At 36.5% G+C, this 19,422-nt stretch overlaps 2 protein-coding genes across 4 annotated transcripts in view; both read left to right on the plus strand.

Moving 5' to 3' along the window:
• Positions 1 to 11,175, plus strand: part of ATR (ATR serine/threonine kinase) — a 102,964-nt gene extending 91,789 nt beyond the window's left edge. Inside the window, exons 42-47 of the mRNA XM_067737614.1 lie at positions 438 to 588; positions 3,227 to 3,383; positions 3,498 to 3,651; positions 4,887 to 5,038; positions 9,473 to 9,578; positions 10,812 to 11,175. Of these exons, the coding sequence (XP_067593715.1) occupies positions 438 to 588; positions 3,227 to 3,383; positions 3,498 to 3,651; positions 4,887 to 5,038; positions 9,473 to 9,578; positions 10,812 to 10,985 (894 nt within the window). The 3' untranslated portion in view covers positions 10,986 to 11,175. The remainder of the gene's footprint in view (positions 1 to 437; positions 589 to 3,226; positions 3,384 to 3,497; positions 3,652 to 4,886; positions 5,039 to 9,472; positions 9,579 to 10,811) is intronic.
• Positions 11,176 to 12,282: 1,107 nt separating this feature from the next.
• The window catches only part of XRN1 (5'-3' exoribonuclease 1), a 100,804-nt gene continuing 93,664 nt past the window's right edge, over positions 12,283 to 19,422 (plus strand). For 2 of the 3 annotated variants that reach the window (XM_067737615.1, XM_067737617.1), the window contains exon 1: positions 12,283 to 12,494. In XM_067737615.1, the coding sequence (XP_067593716.1) occupies positions 12,420 to 12,494 (75 nt within the window). In that variant the 5' untranslated portion in view covers positions 12,283 to 12,419. The remainder of the gene's footprint in view (positions 12,495 to 19,422) is intronic. The other variant, XM_067737616.1, reaches the window with a different exon arrangement.

Below are 19,422 nucleotides of genomic sequence, written 5' to 3' on the forward strand. Positions count from 1 at the left end.
AAGAATAAGATATATGTTTTGGGGATATCATAAGACTCATACTTTTCTGTTCATGCATTGTTTTAGGTAAAATTAAACAGCATTCCCTGCGCCCAAGGACTTACTATTTCAGTAATATCTTAGAAGCAATTTTTAAAGAGTATTTTGTCATTGTTAAATATATAACTATAACATTTTTGAACCCAGTATTGTTGTCACATTAGTACTGAATAATTAAAAGAAGTACTTACCCAAGGCATTTTTAATGATTTGCAAATAAATTAAGGATATTGTCCCAGTAGTTTCCTGCTCTACCTTTCTGAAGAATTATTCATCTATACTACATAATAAGCTTTTATGGACATTATTTTGCTATGAAATGAGCAATCTTTAGATAGGTTTGATATAACATTTAGAAATTTTTAACTTTTAAGTTTATGTGTGTTTTTTTTTTATAGTGCTTAAGAAAAGATGCTGAGTCTCGTAGAAGAGAACTTCATATTAGAACATATGCAGTTATTCCACTGAATGATGAATGTGGGATTATTGAATGGGTTAACAACACTGCTGGCTTGAGACCTATTTTGACCAAACTGTATAAGGAAAAGGGTACTAAAATTAATTCTTACTATATAAGTATGTAATATGGGTATAATAGCTGCTAACATATAATATAGGTATAATGGTTATTATCATTGTACATTTTGGGGGTATAAGCCATAGTAAAATTTCTTGGTACTATTGATACATACAGAAGTAGTTAAGTGATTTCTTCTTTCCTTCCTTGCGTTTTAATTCTTTCTCTATCTTTATCCCAAAAGAATTTGAGGTAGCTTACAAAAATATATATGAAAATGTGTTTTTCTAGGAGTTACTGGTTAGCAATTCTGAAACTACTTTTGTGTAAACTAGACTTCAGCAAATAAATAAATACATTGTGGCTAATGAGAGCTAGTTTTTCATATTAGAGAAAGAAAAAGAAAGGGAAAGCTAGAATGAAACCGAAAGTGTTAGATTAGAGTTAGAGTCTCCCACTGGCCAAACCTGGGATAACTTGAGCACCAAAATAAATAATAATAGTATTAGATTATAACCCATGGAATAAAATAGACAGGAGTCTACACTTATGTAAACAAATACTTGAATTAATAAATAAATAAGTAGGAAGGTAGGAACAAGTTCTTCCTTAGAGTAGAATTACAATGAATTAATGTAGAAGAGATGATGAAAACAGAAAATTGCCAATTAGTAAATATCACAGTAATAATTGTTGCAGACAGTGATTAGCAATGACTGCTGAAATTCGTTGGCAAAAGTATGATGGAAAATAGGTTATTTGCAGAGTCTCAAAGTATCTCTCCACCAGATACTTATTAATTACAAAGGGGAAAAAGTAGTAACTTTACAATGAAGAAACAAAAATATAACAGGTCAGAACTCCTTAAAAATTTCATGGTAATGGAAGACAAAAACAGAAATTTCCCAGATTCGAGGACATTAAGGAGACATGACAACTGAATGCAGTCAGGGATCCTGAATTGGATTCTGACCCAGAAAAAGGATGATAGTGGGACAGTTGAATAAAGTCTGAAAGTTAGTTAATAATACTATGAAAAAATAATTTCTTGGTTTAGGTAATTGTATTCTGTTATGAAAGAGATGAACACTGACAAAATCTGGGTGATGAATATATGGGAAATCTGTATATTTTTTGCAATTTTTTGTAAGACTAAAATTATTTCAAAATAAAAAGTTTTAAAAATGTTAATGATAAAAAAATGTTTATGATGCAATACATTAAAAACAAATATATCAAGTTACTAGAGTAAAGTAAAAAATATTAGTTCCCTAGGACTGCCATAACACATTACCACAAACTGTTCACAAACAACAGAAATTTACTCTCTCACAGTTGTGGAGACAAGGAGTCTAAAATCACTGTGTCAGTAGGGCCACAATATCTCTCAAGGCCAAAGGGGAGAATCCTTTCTATGCCTTTCTGTAAGTTTCTGGTGTTGCCAGCAATCTTTGACATTCCTTGGCTGTAGATGCTTCACTCCATTCTCTGCCTCTGTCATCACACAGATTCTCCCTAAGTCTGTATGTCCCTGTTTTCTCTTATAAAAATATCAGTCATACTATATTAAGGGCTCACCGTAATGACCTCGTCTTAACCTGATTACATGGGCAAAGACCTTATTTTCAAATAAGGTCACATTCACAGGTACAACGGTTATTTTTTTGACGGATACAATCAATGCATAGCATTAAGTAATATTGATAAATTACTATATTATGGGTATTATGCTAAGTATTTTGTATATATCATTTTTTTATTATTGTTAACAAGCCTAATTATCACTATTTTTGGACAGTGAAGTAACTTAATGCAAGTTACTAATATGTTGTAGAGCTGAAGTTCAAGCACACTTGAATCTGATTTCAAGGAACTTGCTATTGACTATTTTATTTAAAGATGAAATATTATATAAGTGTTAGTTATTGCTATTGGATTTTTTAAAATATATATATATTTTCCATCCTATCATGAACATAGTTGAACTGTGCAACATTTGAGGCTAAAAATCTCTAATCTCAAAACTTGTCTATGGAAATTTTAGCTGAACCTTGGGTCCCAAAAGCACCAAACGAAGGTGGGCCTAAAAGGCACTTTATAGACTGGAGTCATGTCAACCATATAATATGAACTCACAAATACATCAGAAGGAAAATGTCTTCTGCTTCCATTTATGATTTGAATTGTACAAGATTAGTTTTAAAATCACATATCCTGTGAATCTTATAGGCTAGCCTTCACACAGAGTAAATTATTTCAGAGCACCATTGTAGGTTTCTTAGTAATGATTCAGTGTGGACCCATACTGCCTGCTGATTAACAGAGAGATCACTGTAAATTTAGTGAGGGCTGTAAGCATTTTTACATGCAGGGGCACTATTCACATTGGATTTTTTCTGAGTGGTATCTTCTGGTATGTGTGGTCTTACTTGGCACTGATTATCATCAACAAGAGGCCTCACTCTAGATGAGTATTAAGTGAAGATAATGTGTTTATTATTTTCATATAGTATCAGAAGAAAGTTTACCTATGCATAATTGAAATGTTTCCATTTATTCTTGCTTTTGAATAAAAGTAGATATTTCCTGTCCTATTTTCACCAAAAAAAAATACATTGCCCCTTTTCTCATTTGGCTTGTGTGATTAATGGAAATCACTCTACCTTGCAGGAGTTTATATGACAGGGAAGGAACTTCGCCAGTGTATGCTACCAAAATCGGCAGCTTTGTCTGAAAAACTCAAAGTATTCCAAGAATTTCTCCTGCCCAGGCATCCTCCTGTTTTTCATGAGTGGTTTCTGAGAACATTCCCTGATCCTACATCATGGTAAGTTACCAAAAATATAATACATTGTTATGGTTAGATTTTTTAAAAAATATTTTAAATGTATGTGGCCCCATATGATACAAGGATACTTGATAGGCATTGTGTTTCCTTTAGGTACAGCAGCAGATCAGCATACTGCCGTTCCACTGCCGTTATGTCAATGGTTGGTTATATCCTGGGCCTTGGAGACCGTCATGGTGAAAACATTCTCTTTGATTCTTTGACTGGTGAATGTGTACATGTGGATTTCAACTGTCTCTTCAATAAGGTATATGATATGACTTACTGTAGTTAATTGTATGTTTTCTCCTAATTTCCTTTCCACAACAACTGTTCTTCCTAGACATACCTGTTAGTAGCAGCTGTAGTCACAGTTGAGTCACATTGAGAGTTTGTTGACTGGTTTTGATCAGTGGATCCCATAGACCTCAGTAAAGCAACTTAGGTTGGAGAGAACTCAGAAGAGTCATATAGGAAAACTAGCACTGAACTTGAAGTCCAAAAGCATAGATCCAAGTTCTGACTTATTGGTTCTTGGTTATATGAACATGGGGTGTTTATATAATATATGAACAGTTCATTTTACTGAGACTCAGTTTTAGAGAGACAGAGTAGTTTAATGTGATTGCTTCCAAACCTGGCAGCAGCATCTAAGAATTTTTTTTTTTTTTTTAATGCAGGTACCTAGGAAACATCACAGGAAATTCAGATTGTGTAGGTCCAGCTGGGGTCTGGAAATAAATTGAGGTCATTCAGCTCTCCTTAAGGGCCCCCTCCAGTTTTCCAATGTCATGATCCTGAAAGGCAGACTAATTATTAAACCCATTTTTTCCTTCATCCTTAGTTCTCTATGGGTTGCCGTCTGCTATCACAGGAAACCAAGAAAGGTCACAGACCCAACTGAAAACAAATCAAAGATAAACCACTGGTATAGGGGATTCATACAAGAGAGGAATTTAGGGAAACTGATTGGAGGCATGAAAAAGCCCTAGGAAAGGCAGGTGTTAGAGAATGGAAGAAAATAAATGAACTGGACTTCATTATATTACATGTTACATTTCCTGTCTCAGGGATTGTGAGCATCTAACACTTGGCTATTTCTTTTCCCGTCCTGTTTTAAAGTGAAAGTCTTAAAGAAAAGAAGAAAATTGTGAGAGTATTTTGTTTGTACTTTATACTATTCAAGAAGGATATTAAGGTAGTTAATATAAGGCTAAATATTGAATGCATAAATATTGCTCTATAATTCTCTGTAATTACTTTAGTAATTCAGTGAAAGATGAATCCATCCATCCTCTAGATCTTACCCAAGGAGTTGTGTTTCAGCTCCTCAAAAGCAAAGGTAGAGTCATATGGCTCCTTCAGGATGTAGGCCTCTAACATAAGTTGCACATACGAATATTTTGAGGGTATGTTTGCTCTCTCCTAAAAGCTTTTAATTTTTTGCATAAAGATTTTTAAATTCCAGCATCTTTACTTTTTAATAAAATGCATTGTTTTAAGGGAGAAACCTTTGAGGTCCCAGAAATTGTGCCATTTCGCATGACTCATAATATGGTTAATGGAATGGGTCCTATGGGAACAGAAGGTCTTTTTCGAAGAGCTTGTGAAGTTACAATGAGGCTGATGCGAGATCAGAGAGAACCTTTAATGAGGTAATCATCTATATTTTGTAAACAGTAGTAACTTTGAATGTGATTATTGGTTTCTAAGTTGTTTTCTTTATATAGAGCTACTTTATACTGGTTGAAGTAGATGTTTTTTGGGGGGCTTTTTTGGTTTTTTTTTTTCTTTTTTTCGGTATGTGGGCCTCTCACTGTTGTGGCCTCTCCTGTTGCGGAGCACAGGCTCTGGATGCGCAGGCTCAACGGCCATGGCTCACGGGCCCAGCCGCTCCGCGGCATGTGGGATCTTCCCGGACCGGGGCACGAACCCTTCCCCTGCATCGGCAGGCGGACTCTCAACCACTGTGCCACCAGGGAAGCCCTGAAGTAGATGTTTTTTAATAATAGCTTTTATTAAGATATATTTTACATACCATAAAATTTAGTCTTTTTTTTTTTCTTAATTTATTTTTGGCTGCATTGGGTTTTCATTGCTGCTTTCTCTAGTTACGGCAAGCGGGGGCTACTCTTCCTTGCAGTGCGTGGGCTTCTCATTGTAGTGGCTTCTCTTTGTTGTGGAGCACAGGCTCTAGGCACACGGGCTTCAGTAGTTGTAGCATGCAGGCTCAGTAGTTGTGGCTCGCAGGCTCTAGAGCACAGGCTCAGTAGTTGTGGTGCACGGGCTGAGTTGCTCCATGGCATGTGGGATCTTCCCAGACCAGGGCTCAAACCCGTGTTCCCTGCATTGGCAGGCGGATTCTTAACCACTACATTACCAGGGACGTCCAAAATCTGGTCTTTTAATATACATACTACGGTGGTTTTAGTATATTCACAAGATTGTGTGACCATCACTGCTATCTAATTATGAAACATTTTCATCACCTCCAAAAGAAATTAGCAGTCACTCCCTAACTCTACTCCCCACCATCTCCTAGCAACCACGAATCTTTCTGTCTCTATAGATTTGCCTATTCTGGATATTTCATATATAAGTAGAATTATACAACATTTGGCCTTTAGTGTCTGTTTTCTTTCAGTAGCATGATGTTTTTAAGGTTTATCTATGCTCTAGCATGTATCAGTACTTCATTCTTTTTTATTGTCAAATAATATTCTATTATATGGATATACCACCTTTCGTTTATCCATTCATCAATTAATGGACATTTGGGATTGTTTTGGCTATTGTGAATAGTGTAGCTGTGAACATCTGTGTACAGGTTTTATGTGGATATATGTTTTCAGTTCTCCTGGTTATACCTATGAGTAGGATTCTGGATATGTTAACTCTAAGCTTAACATTTTGAGGAACTTTCAAACTGTTTTCCAAAGCAGATGTAATATGTTATAGTCCCACTAGCAATGTCTAAGTGTTCCAATTTCTCCACATCCTTACCAAAACTTGTTATTGTCTATCTATATTATTTTATCCATCTTGATGGGTATGAAATTGTATCTAATTGTGTTTTAATTTGCATTTCCCTAATGACCAGTTACGTTGAGCATCTTTACATGTTTATTGGTCACTCGCATAACTTCTTTGGACGAATGTCTATTTAAATCCTTTGCCCGTTTTTTTTAATTGGATTATTTGTTTTTTTTAACATCTTTATTGGAGTATAATTGCTTTACAATGGTGTGTTAGTTTCTGCTGTATAACAAAGTGAATCAGCTATACATATACATTTATCCCCATTTCTCCTTCCTCTGGCGTCTCCCTCCGACCCTCCCTATCCCACCCCTCTAGGTGGACACAAAGCACCAAGCTGATCTCCCTGTGCTATGCAGCTGCTTCCCACTAGCTATCTATTTTACATTTGGTAGTGTATATATGTCCATGCCATGCTCTCACTTCATCCCAGATTACCCTCCCCCCTCCCCATATCCTCAAGCCCATTCTCTACATCTGCATCTTTATTCCTGTCCTGTCCCTAGTTTCTTCAGAACATTTTTTTTTTAGATTCCATATATATGTGTTAGCATACAATATTTGTTTTTCCCTTTCTGACTTACTTCACTCTGTATGACAGTCTCTAGGTCCATCCACCTCACTGCAAATAACTCAATTTTGTTTCTTTTTTATGCCTGCGTAATATTCCATTGTATATATGTGCCACATCTTCTTTATCCATTCATCTGTCGATGGACACTTAGGTTGCTTCCATGTCCTGGCTATTGTAAATACTGCTGCAATGAACATTATGGTACATGACTCTTTTTGAATTATGGTTTTCTCAGGGTATATGCCCAGTAGTGGTATTGCTGGGTTGTATGGTAGTTCTATTTTTAGTTTTATAAGGAACTTCCATACTGTTCTCCATAGTGGCTGTATCTGTTTACATTCCCACCAACAATGCAAGAGGGTTCCCTTTTCTCCACACCCTCTCCAGCATTTATCGTTTGTAGATTTTTTGATGATGGCCATTCTGACTGGTGTGAGATGATATCTCATTGTACTTTTGATTTGCATTTCTCTAACGATTAATGACGTTGAGCATTCTTTCACGTGTTTGTTGGCAATCTGTATATCTTCTTTGGAGAAATGTATATTTATATCTTCTGCCCATTTTTGGATTGGGTTGTTTGTTTTTTTGATATTGAGCTGCCTGAGCTGCTTGTAAATTTTGGAGATTAATCCTTGGCCAGTTGCTTCGTTTGCAAATATTTTCTCCCATTCTGAGGGTTGTCTTTTTGTCTTGTTTATGGTTTCCTTTGCTGTGCAAAAGCTTTTAAGTTTCATTAGATCCCATTTGTTTATTTTTGTTTTTATTTCCATTTCTCTAGGAGGTGGGTCAGAAAGGATCTTGCTGTGATTTATGTCATAGAGTGTTCTGCCTATGTTTTCCTCTAAGAGTTTGATAGTGTCTGGCCTTACATTTAGGTCTTTAACCCATTTTGAGTTTATTTTTGTGTATGGTGTTAGGGACTGTTCTAATTTTGTTCTTTTACATGTAGCTGTCCAGTTTTCCCAGCACCACTTATTGAAGAGGCTGTCTTTTTTCCATTGTATATTCTTGCCTCCTTTATCAAAAATAAGGTGACCATATGTGCGTGGGTTTATCTCTGGGCTTTCTACCCTGTTCCATTGATCTGTATTTCTGTTTTTGCCAGCACCATTTTTGAAGAGATTATTTTTCTCTTTTTTTTTTTTTTTTTCTTCTTTTTTTGGTACGCGGGCCTCTCACTGTCGTGGCCTCTCCCGTTGTGGAGCACAGGCTCCGGACGCGCAGGCTCAGCGGCCATGGCTTACGGGCCCAGCCGCTCCGCGGCATGTGGGATCTTCCTGGACTGGGGCATGAACCCGCATCCCCTGCATCGGCAGGCGGACTCCCAACCACTGTGCCAGCAGGGAAGCCCTATTTTTCTCTATTTAATTGTCTTGACATTTCTGTTGAAAATCAATTGACCATACATGTAAGGGTGTATTTCTAGATACTCAGTTTTATTCCATTGATCTGTATGTCTAACCTTATGCCAATAGCACATTCTCCTGATTACTATAGCTTTGTAGTATGTTTTGAAGTCAGGAAGTGTGAATCCTCTGACTTTTTTTTTCTTTTTCAAGACTATTTGACTGTTATGAGTCTCTTGCATTTCCATATGCATTTTAAGATCATCTTGCCAATTTCTGCAAAGGCCAGCCTGGATTTTGATAGGAATGGCATTGAATCTGTAAATCAATTTAGGGAGTATTGCCATCTTAAGTCTTTTGATCCATGAACATAGGATATCTTTCCATTTATTTAAGTCTTCTTCAATTTCTTTCAACGTTTTATAATTTTTCGTTTGTAAATCTTGTATTTAACTTTTTAAAAATGTGTTCCTAAGTATTTCTAAATGGAATTTTTTCCTTAATTTCATGTTTGGATTGTTCATTGCTAGTGTATAGAAATATAACTAAATTTTTATATTGATCTTGTATCCTGCAACCTTAATGAACTCATTTGTTAGTTGTCATAGTTATTTTTGCAGATACCTTAAGATTTTCTCTCTAGAACAACAGGTCACCTGTAGATAGGGATAGTTTTACTTTTTCTAATCTAATCTCAGTGCCTTTTCTTTTTCTTGCCTAATTGCCCTAGCTAGATCAATGTCAAATAGCCATGGCGAGACATCTACATCCTTGTCTTGTTCCTAATCTTAGGGGTGAAGAAGCCAGTCTTTTACCATTAAATATGATGTTAGCTGTGGGAAGTAGTTTTTCGAAAGGACATTTAAAGCTCACTTATTCACTTTTTTATTTAAAACCTGTCTACCAGGCATTATGGTAGAATACATTGGATAGTTAGATGTAGGCAAAGCAAGTTCTCTGAAGGAGGAAGCATAGCATTCTCTGAAACGGTAGTAATGTGTTTTGTAAGAGTATTACCATTAGCTTCTCATCCTTCAGTAGTTATCCTTCACCTAAGTGTTGACTTTAATGAGAGTTCTTTTTACAAAGATAACATTGTATTATTACCATAATATTTGTTTCCATTTTAGTGTCTTAAAGACTTTTCTACATGATCCTCTTGTGGAATGGAGTAAACCAGTGAAAGGGCATTCCAAAGCACCACTGAATGAAACAGGGGAAGTTGTCAACGAAAAGGTTAGTAGAAGGTGTAGCTTGATATGAACTGATATTGTATATCTCTACAAATGGGAACTAATTCTAAATACTGTCAGTGACTGACCATTGAATACTCTGAAATTTAGTTCTCTATCTAGTATGACAAGGCCATAAGTTTTCTTTATTGTCATTACTAATGTTAACATTCTTATCATTAGTATAGTAAAAACAGAGTTCAACACATGCTTGTTTAACCATAAACAAATCACAGTTATGATATAGAGTGGGAAAAACTTGAACACAAATTGCCTGAATTTATAGAGCAGCAGGTCTCAGCTTCAATATGTAGAACTCTTTACTAACATAGTAGTCCCTTGCCCCTTGATTTCCATGGGGGATAGGTTCCAGGACCCCCCTGTGGATACGAAAATCCTGGAATGCTCAACTCCCGTATATAAGATGCTGTAGGATTTGTATATAACCTGTGTATATCATCCCATATACTTTAAGTCATCTCTAGATTACTTATAATACCTAGTACAATGTAAATACCATGTAAATAGTTGCAAATACAGTGTAAATGCTATGTAAATAGTTGCTGGTGCATGGCAAGTTGAAGTTTTCCTTTTTGGAACTTTATGGAATTTTTTTCCCCTGAATATTTTCAGTCCGTGGTTGGTTGAATCATTGGCTGCAGAGAGCTGACTATATTAGCCGAATCCTCAAATTTTCCAGATAGTTATTTTAAATAAGTTAGAATAGATTTGAGGATTGTTTTTCTAATTACATCATTCTCACTTTTGCATTCTGATATGCTTTCTTGATTGAGAAAAATATGTAGAATTCCAAGTAGCTCACTTAGAACTCCCATTTGCATATAACATAATCTAAACATTAGGCATTAGAGTATCGTTGCTGTTATTAGAATACTAATATTCAAATGTTTAAGTCCTAAACACTTTTCAGAGTAGATTTTTTTATACTATTATTTTTCTAGACTCCTAACATGGAAGAGATTCCCTTGTATTTCAGAGTCCTGAAAAATGTCCAGTTGATGTTAGATCAACATTGCAAGCCTCGAGATCAGTATCTCAAGTTATTGTATTTGTTTCATTGCTTCTCTCCTTTGTCTGCATTTGCTCTTACAAAAGGGGTAATGATCAGTAAAATGGCATTAATATTTGTTAGATAAAAGAAAGGCAGTAATTCCAAATTATAAACATCTGCATGTCATTGGGTCCTTAGTCCTTATGATTTTCAATTTCTTTTTAGGCCAAAACCCATGTTCTTGACATTGAGCAGAGACTACAAGGTGTAATCAAGACCCGAAATAGAGTGACAGGACTGCCGTTATCTATTGAAGGACATGTGCATTACCTTATACAAGAAGCAACTGATGAAAACTTGCTATGCCAGATGTACCTTGGTTGGACCCCATATATGTGAAATGGAGTTACTTCAAAGAATATGTTAATAATCTAAAATTAATGCACTTGGATCATTAATCTGTGGTTGTATCTATTCAGTTCCAAAGTACAACTTATGTTTATGTTCTCACAGTAACTGATATTTCTCCCTGATTGTTAACAATATTTAAAATAATATATGTTGTTAAATAAACTGCTTTCTTAACATATACTGTGTATAACTGGAGAAATGGAATATCATATGTTCTTATGCTCTTACAAAGATGTATTTGCGAGAAACAAGCCAGCCTAATTTCATTTTACAACTTTCGTTGATTTTAAGTACTAACATAAGGATTCATTTGAACAAAAAATCATATTGAATAAATACTGTAGACAAAGCACGGATCCCCTTCCCTCTGGGAACTTTCTAGTAAGAGAGATGTAAACATAAATAGCACATCATTAAGTTCACTTAGTAATACTCTTTTTGTATTTGTTGAAAATGTGATAGGGAAAAAAAATTAGCCAATTAACATGAATATGAAAACTATATAAACATTCTGTAATTTTAAAGATGCTGCCATACTAAGTGTACCAGAATGCAGAATCCAGTGGTTGGGGGAAACAGCATTACTTAAAATTTCATGAGGTTTTATAATCTAAAAAATTTTAACGTTAAATTTGGGGGTACGTTTTATTGCAGAAGATTTAAAATAATTCCAAAGCAAAGAGGTTATTACATACAAATAAATGAAAACATAATCTTTTTGTAACAGATAATTTCACGTAAGTTTACCTTACAAAATTCTGCCTTTTTGTACAGTTGAAGTGTGATGGGGGAAAATACATAACCCAAGAGGTATAAATGTGAAAACTAAACGTATACTTTCCTATCGAAGGCCTAATGTTAAGAGTTAAGGAGGAAGCTGGGTGGAGGGGAGTTAGGAAATCATTTTACGCAAATAATTTGGAAAAGAACGTTTTTAAGAGAAATTTTTGTTGTATCCTGAAAGAAAAAATTTCCGCTCACAAAACAAACTAAACCAAATAAATCATCAGACCTTTCCAAATCTGTGTTGAAAAACAGAGATTAGTAATCCCATAAAACGGAAGCAGCCAGGACTCTTCCAGTCGTCTCGTGAGGTTTTCACCCCCTTCCAAATCCACTTAACAGCGCTCAGGTCTGTCAACTGACATTTTCAGAACTGAATTTCACACACGCGTTCAAAAACGCCTGGCGCTCTTAAATGTAACCAGGCAGCTCCGCGGCAGCGAGTTCGGGCCGGGGCTAGAGCCCCGCCCCGGAGATGCAGTCTCGAAGCCGGCCGCTCTAGGCCCGGCGGCCGCTCTCTATGGTTGGCCGGGCAGTGTGTTGTCATCTGCGGAGCGACGGCCGGAGGCGGCAGCGTAGGCCCCGGCGGGGCGTTTGGTTTCGATTTGGCCCTGACTTGAGTTAGTACTGACGGTCGAAATGGGAGTCCCTAAGTTTTATCGATGGATCTCGGAGCGGTATCCCTGCCTCAGCGAAGTGGTGAAGGAGCATCAGGTGGGTAAGCAAGGGGTCAGAGGCCCAGAAGGCGGAGGACCCGGGGCTCGGCGGCCCTTTCTCCACCCTGGGACCGGGGGTCTCCGCCGCCTCCTTCTTGCTCGTCGTCAGCTGGCTGAGTGGCGAAGGGAGGGGAGCAGAACGTTTGAGGACACCCTGGTGATCTGAGTGGGGGCGAAGACGCAAGTTGCTCTCCTGTGGGCAGAGCGGCGGGGATGCGGCTGTTCTGACAGCTTCTGCCCGGGCCGGGCCTGCCGCGACTTCGCAATCAAGTCCCGGGTAGGAGCGCTTTCGGGAGTGCTTCCCTTTCCTCCCCAGGGAGCTGCAGGTTTCGTTTTTCTTTTTGGAGGTGGGATGGTTGTCCTCCTAGGACCTTCCCCCAATCCCCAGCCAGAGCAACAGGCCTACGTACAAACAATAATATCGGCCAACGCAGTTGAATCCCCTTGTTTACTTTCCCGTATCTAGAGCTGCATCCCGCCCTACCCCCAACGCGTAGACTTTTTGACGTGGCTGATGGTTCATATTTATGATACAGTTCCTTACTCTTTTTCTGTTACCCCAAGGACCGTACCAATCCCCTGTTCCAAAAGAAATAAAAATACATTTGGACGGGCCCGGGGCAGTTATTTGGAAGCTTCATTGTGTGAATGTGTGTGTGTGTGAAAGAGAGAAGGGAGAGAGAGGGAGGAAGGAGATGAGGGAGGAAGGAGACGTGGGGTGAACGGAGAGAGAAACATTGTTAGAGCACTAATACTAGGAATAGTAATATTCGGTATATAATGACCCCAGGGCAACGTTTATGTGCAGACTTCAAAAATGTAGTTTAGGTATTAGAACTGCGGAAAAAAACAGTAAGCAGTCGTCTATTAGGTAAACTGGACTTTGGGTCTAGTGTTTGTCACATTTAATGGTTTTGGTAGCTCTTTTGCCCATTTTATATTTTACAGGAAAAAGTCATTTTTGTCTCCGAATGGAGGCGTGGGTTCAAATCCCACTTCTGACACACACACACACACACACACACACACACACACAAAGTCATTTTTGAAATTTGTACAGCTAATTGAGTTAGTTGAGATGGATAGCATTGTATTAACATGGAGGGAAATAATACAGTGAACACCATCATGCTGTCTATTAAATTATGGTTTATTATTTTTAAAAAGTACTGTAAGCATGAAGATGGGGTTAAACTTCTGGAAAGGATTCTTTGTTGTTGGATTCCAGTCAGGTTTGGTATATGAGGAAAAAGCTTACCAAAAATTCCAGAATGGTGGTTTGTCTTTAAATTTATTTGAAGCATGGGTTGAATTAGATTTAGGGAAACATTTCTTTCCAGAGAAGAGGATAAAAATGGTGACAACTAACTTAGGCGTTTCCTGGATCCTTCACTCAAATATTTGAGTACCTGCCATGCATCAGGCACTTTATCTCTAAATTGAAAAATTCAGACTAACTTGACAATGCACAATCTGTTCAGTAATCTTTTTACTCTCTACTCTTTGGCACAGAATTTGGTTTGGTGTAAGGATCTTGGATTTTCTCCATCTTGAGGAATTTTGTTACTGAACAAAAATAATGGCTTTAAGGCAATTTTATGACACGAACACTAACAATAGGTTTAAAACTTGGTTCATCAAAGTGATGTCTTTCAAAAAGAAATCACCAGCTACTCTCTCAAGCAGTACTTAAAACATGGTAGTTCCTAAGTCACAGCGGTTCAAAAGCTAGTCCTTGGGGAAAGGGACTGGATGGAGGGGTGGGTTCTGGGAAGATGGTGGCAGTGGTGACATAGCATAGTTTTTGGTTTCTCTGAATCCTCATTTGAAAACAGAAAGAGAAACTAGATAGCTAAATTTAAAATCCATAGAACAATTACAACAAAACCATGTGACAGGGTATCCCCATGAACCCCAAGATACAATTTGGTGGGGACAGACTACCGATAGCCTCTAGACCCAGTTGGTATTGGCATGTGTGCAAGAGGAAGAAGGAGAAATGGGGCAACATCTGATGAACCTGAGAGCAGAACTCCAGAATATTCACTAAGACTCTACAAGCCTATTAGATAGCAGTAGCTGTAACTGGGGGGTTTTAAAGGGCAGGAGCAGTCTAACTCCTGTGACCCCACAAAACTGACTTGGCAAGGTACCATTCTAAGGTAGAGCCCACCCTAAGGAGAAAGTGCTGGGAGTGAAATAAAATTTTATCAGGAAGGAGACAAGAGAGATAAGGTCAAGATAAAAGTGAGGGAGGGTTACAGAGTCAAGAAATCTTAGAAAACAAACCAGGCAAGCCACCATATTTTTTAATACTACTCCAAAATAGCAGAAGAGGGAGCTTTGTAAAGTTAAAGCTTTCCTGAACCCCTTCTCATTCCAAAAGTTCAGGAAAATTAAGTTTACATAAAAATGAATGATAGAAAAGTGTCAAGGTCAAATAGTATACAAAGTTATTATGGGGGAAAAGGGGAACAAAATAATATTCATACAGACAGTAAAAGCTTGCAATAAAAACATGCACACATAACAGACCAAAACTATAACCTACTATTTCAGAATGAGCTAAAGGCACTAAGAAAATAAGACATGAAAGAACAACATATATCAATTACAAAAACTCAGGAATAAGGTGACAGAACCTAAAGAAAATGAGACATAAATGGCAAAATCACATCAGAAGTGAAGCCTAAAGTAGTAGCAAGGCAAAAACAAATGATGCCATAAGAAAAAAATAGAAGGTGGAAATAAGAGAAAATTTTAGAAGATAAAAAGGTTCAAAGCAATATAACAGAACAAATACTAAAACTGTAATTAAAGAAACCTTTCCTGAAATTAAAAAAAAAAAATTGAAGCCATGTTGAAAGAGTATACCATGTACCCAAGAATATTGACTCAGATGACCAACATCAAGACATGTTCTAGTTAAATTCATGGACTTTAAAGAAAAAGAGAAAAAAGCTTTTGTTACCTACAAGAAAGGAACATATGACTTGTAAGGGAAAGAAAATCAGGTTCCCATCATAGTTTTTCACAGTAGTGCTTTATGCCAGAAAAAAATGGAGTAACATAAAGATACTCAACTGACTTTTTAAAAAAATTTTTATTTATTTATTTATTTATTATTTTTGCCTGTGTTGGGTCTTCGTTTCTGTATGAGGGCTTTTTCTAGTTGTGGCGAGCGGGGGCCACTCTTCATCACGGTGCGCGGGCCTCTCACTGTCGCGGCCTCTCTTGTTGCGGAGCACAGGCTCCAGACGCGCAGGCTCAGTAGTTGTGGCTCACGGTCCCAGTTGCTTCGTGGCATGTGGGATCTTCCCAGACCAGGACCGTTCTCCTGCATTGGCAGGCAGATTCTCAACCACTGCACCACCAGGGAAGCCCTCAACTGACTTTTAAGTATAAACGATAAGCTGGTCAAATGATCAGTGTAGAAGTCAGGCAATATTGTTCCTTTGAGCACTTTCTTGAGGAATCTGCCAGAGAATGAGCTTCAGACAATCAAAAGGACTGGGGAAATATCAACATAAATACCAGTGGTGAACATTAAATATAATTTCCTGTAGAACAAAATCAAAATAAGAGTGAAGAGAGAGTTTAGTGTATAATGGCTATGTGTTCTGACAATGTTTAGATAGTACAACTATAAAATAAATGGGAGTAAGAGAGAATGGGGAAAAGTTATGCAAAAAATTTATATTACCATTAATCATATTAGTGGTAATATTAATATTGTTTTTCTGAAACTCGTGTGTGTGATATGATAAATACCTAATAAAGGGTCTTTTATTTTATTTATTTATTTATTTTTTTGCGGTACACGGGCCTCTCACTGTTGTGGCCTCTCCTGTTGCGGAGCACAGGCTCCGGACGCGCAGGCTCAGCGGCCATGGCTCACGGGCCCAGCCGCTCCATGGCATGTGGGATCTTCCCGGACCGGGGCACGAACCCGTGTCCCCTGCATCGGCAGGTGGACTCTCAACCACTGCGCCACCAGGGAAGCCCCACAGTTCCCAATTTTGAAAACCTTTCCTGTACCACTGGGTAACCAAGAGGCAGAATGATCCCCTTTATAAAAGTATTACAATTAATAAAAAAAGAAGTGATAGAATATCACCATTTTGCAACCTCAAATAAGTTAATAGAAATAGGCATTAAGCACCAATGGCTGGTAATATTAGAAAAAAGAAAGAAAGGTGACACAAACAAATAGTAGAGCTTAACTCTATTCCTATTTTAGAGAATTCTTGACATGGATAGTATATACAAGACTTATATTGGTGTTTGAATGTGTACACACCTAGAACTATTTTTGATGCCTAGTTCAAGTGGTCCAGTAGTTTGGTAGAAGTATATTATGACTATAAAATTATAGTTATTTCATACATCTGTATTGAATATAAAAATTATGTACCATAGGATCCAAAAATACGGAGATATATAATACTTTGTGCAGTCTTATCTTACTGTTAGCATATTTCTTGTTCAGTGAAGGTTTGGGAGTGTAAGGAGTTAAGTAAATAAGTAAATACGGAGAAAGAAAGGAAGGAAAGGAGAGGGAGGAGGGATGAAACCAAGCAAAATATTATTTTTTAAAAAAAGCACTTTCCTTAAAGTTGAGGACAATAGACTAGACCAGAATGTGGAAATTAAAGATTATAAAATACCAAACAAACAAAAAACAAAGCCTAATACAGAAAATCTAAGGGGAAGTTGCACGTCTACTATATGCTTACTCAATGTCCTAGGTTACTGGAGGTAGATGGGGGAAAAGAATTAAACCCTCTGACCAATAACATTTACCATTCTAAGAAACCACAAATTGCCCATACACTATGGTCCAGTTTCTATGCAGATACATATGTAGATAAATATTTTCAATAAGTGGGATAATAATTTACCTGCCATTTTATAAACTACTTTTGTCACTTGACCATATGTATTATGTACATTATCCCATGCCAAATATGAATCTATATTATAATTTGTAATTGCTTTGTAGTATTCCCTTGTGTGGATGTACCATTATCAATTTTCTTTATTATTAGGCATTGTTTTCATTTTTTATCTTTTCTTTTTTTTAACTTTTTATTTTATATTGGAGTATAGTTGATTAACAATGTTGTGTTAGTTTCAGGTGTACAGCAAAGTGATTCAGTTACACATATATTGACACGTATCCTTTTTCAAATTCTTTTCCCATTTGTTACATAATATAATTTTTTATCTTTTCTGAACAGTACTGCCATGAATAATCTTGTACTTATGTCTTTGTGCACATTTCTGATTATTTCTCAGGATAAATTTCCAATAGTAGAAGTCCTGGGTCACAGATGTGCACATACACACACACACACACACACACACACACAAAAGATGTGCACACCTCAAATTTTGATATATATTTTCATATTAGTTACACCAGTTTATATTCCCATCCCAGACTATTGGGTATATGTCTATGCCACCTCTCTCCCTTTTAGCCCTGTGATTTTCCTCTAATATAAAATGGGGAATCGAAATATCTCTCTTTTAAGATTGTTACCATAATTAAGTGAGAGAATGAATGTAAGTGTTTAGCCCAATGTTTGGCACCTAATAAGCTAATAAGTGCCAGCTATTGCTTTTAATAACATGAAATATGCATTTCTCCAAATCCTTACCAATAATGGGTGACATCCATCTTTCTAATCTTTGCTAACATGATGGGGAAAATGATGTATCATTTTAATTAGAAATTTGGGAATGTTGAACATTTTTTTCATATCATTTAGACTTTTGTGTTTCTTCTTTTGAATTGCTTTGCATTTTCCATACTTACTTTTAACATATGCTCTTTTTCTTACTTGATATTTGAGGGTTGTTCTGTACATTAGGAATGTTGACTTGGTCCTTATTTGCAAGTATTTTCCTGCATTTTGTCATTTTCAGTTGGGCTTGTTTATGGCACTATTTTTTCCCTACAAGATTTTAAAAATACATTTTTAGGTAGCCAACTCCATCATTTGTTTGATTTATGATTTCTAACTTTCCCACATGAAAATTGCCAAAATATTTGTATATAATTGTTTTACTTACATTTCTCACATTAAAATTTCTAATCCTTCTGGAATTTATTTTGTTATAAGGTGAAATACAGTTTTGTTTCCAAATAGTTACCTAGGTGCCCCATCCCTTTCTTTCACTGATTTGAAATGTCTCTTATATACTAAATTTCTGTGTACATTTGGACTACTTCTAAACTATTTGGTTCAATTAAACTGTCTATTTTATAATTAAAAATATCATATAGGGCAGGTTTTCCTTCATTACGCTCCCTTTAATATGCTCTCTTACATGTTTATTCTCCTAAGGAAACTTTGTAATCATTTTGTAAAGTACCCCCACCCCCTCAAAAAAAAAATCACATTGAGATTTTGATTGAGGTTTTTAGATTTCTTGAAACAAACAGTAAATCTTGAATGTACATTTGAAACCTCATGATCACAGTTGTCATTTCATTCGAGTCTAATACTCACTAAGGGCATTTAAATTTTTTTTTACTTAGTCCAATCCTATGTAAATAGGTGTTTTATAAATGTATTTTTATGGTGTTCATTGATTCAAAGACCAAAACTTTTTACTCCTAAAACTCAAAGGCATGTTATTTTCTCAATAACAGGAAAATGTATTATTACCTATGAATATGGTAAAATTTGAATAATTGTTTCACAGATAGTTTTCATTAAGTTTATACAAAAATGCCCATTATGTTTTTATGTTTGAAAATTCAAAATACTTTTCTTCAATTAGTATGTAAGGCAGACTACTCTCAGATCCCTTAATTACACTAGATATTAAGTTGTGCCCATTTTAGTTCCTTGTTAGTTTATATTTGTTTCAGTAGTGTTCCCATTACTTGTTCACAGACATTTAAATAGAGGAAA

The sequence above is a fragment of the Pseudorca crassidens genome, chromosome 5, assembly GCF_039906515.1.
Source record: "Pseudorca crassidens isolate mPseCra1 chromosome 5, mPseCra1.hap1, whole genome shotgun sequence".
Lineage (NCBI taxonomy): Eukaryota > Metazoa > Chordata > Mammalia > Artiodactyla > Delphinidae > Pseudorca > Pseudorca crassidens.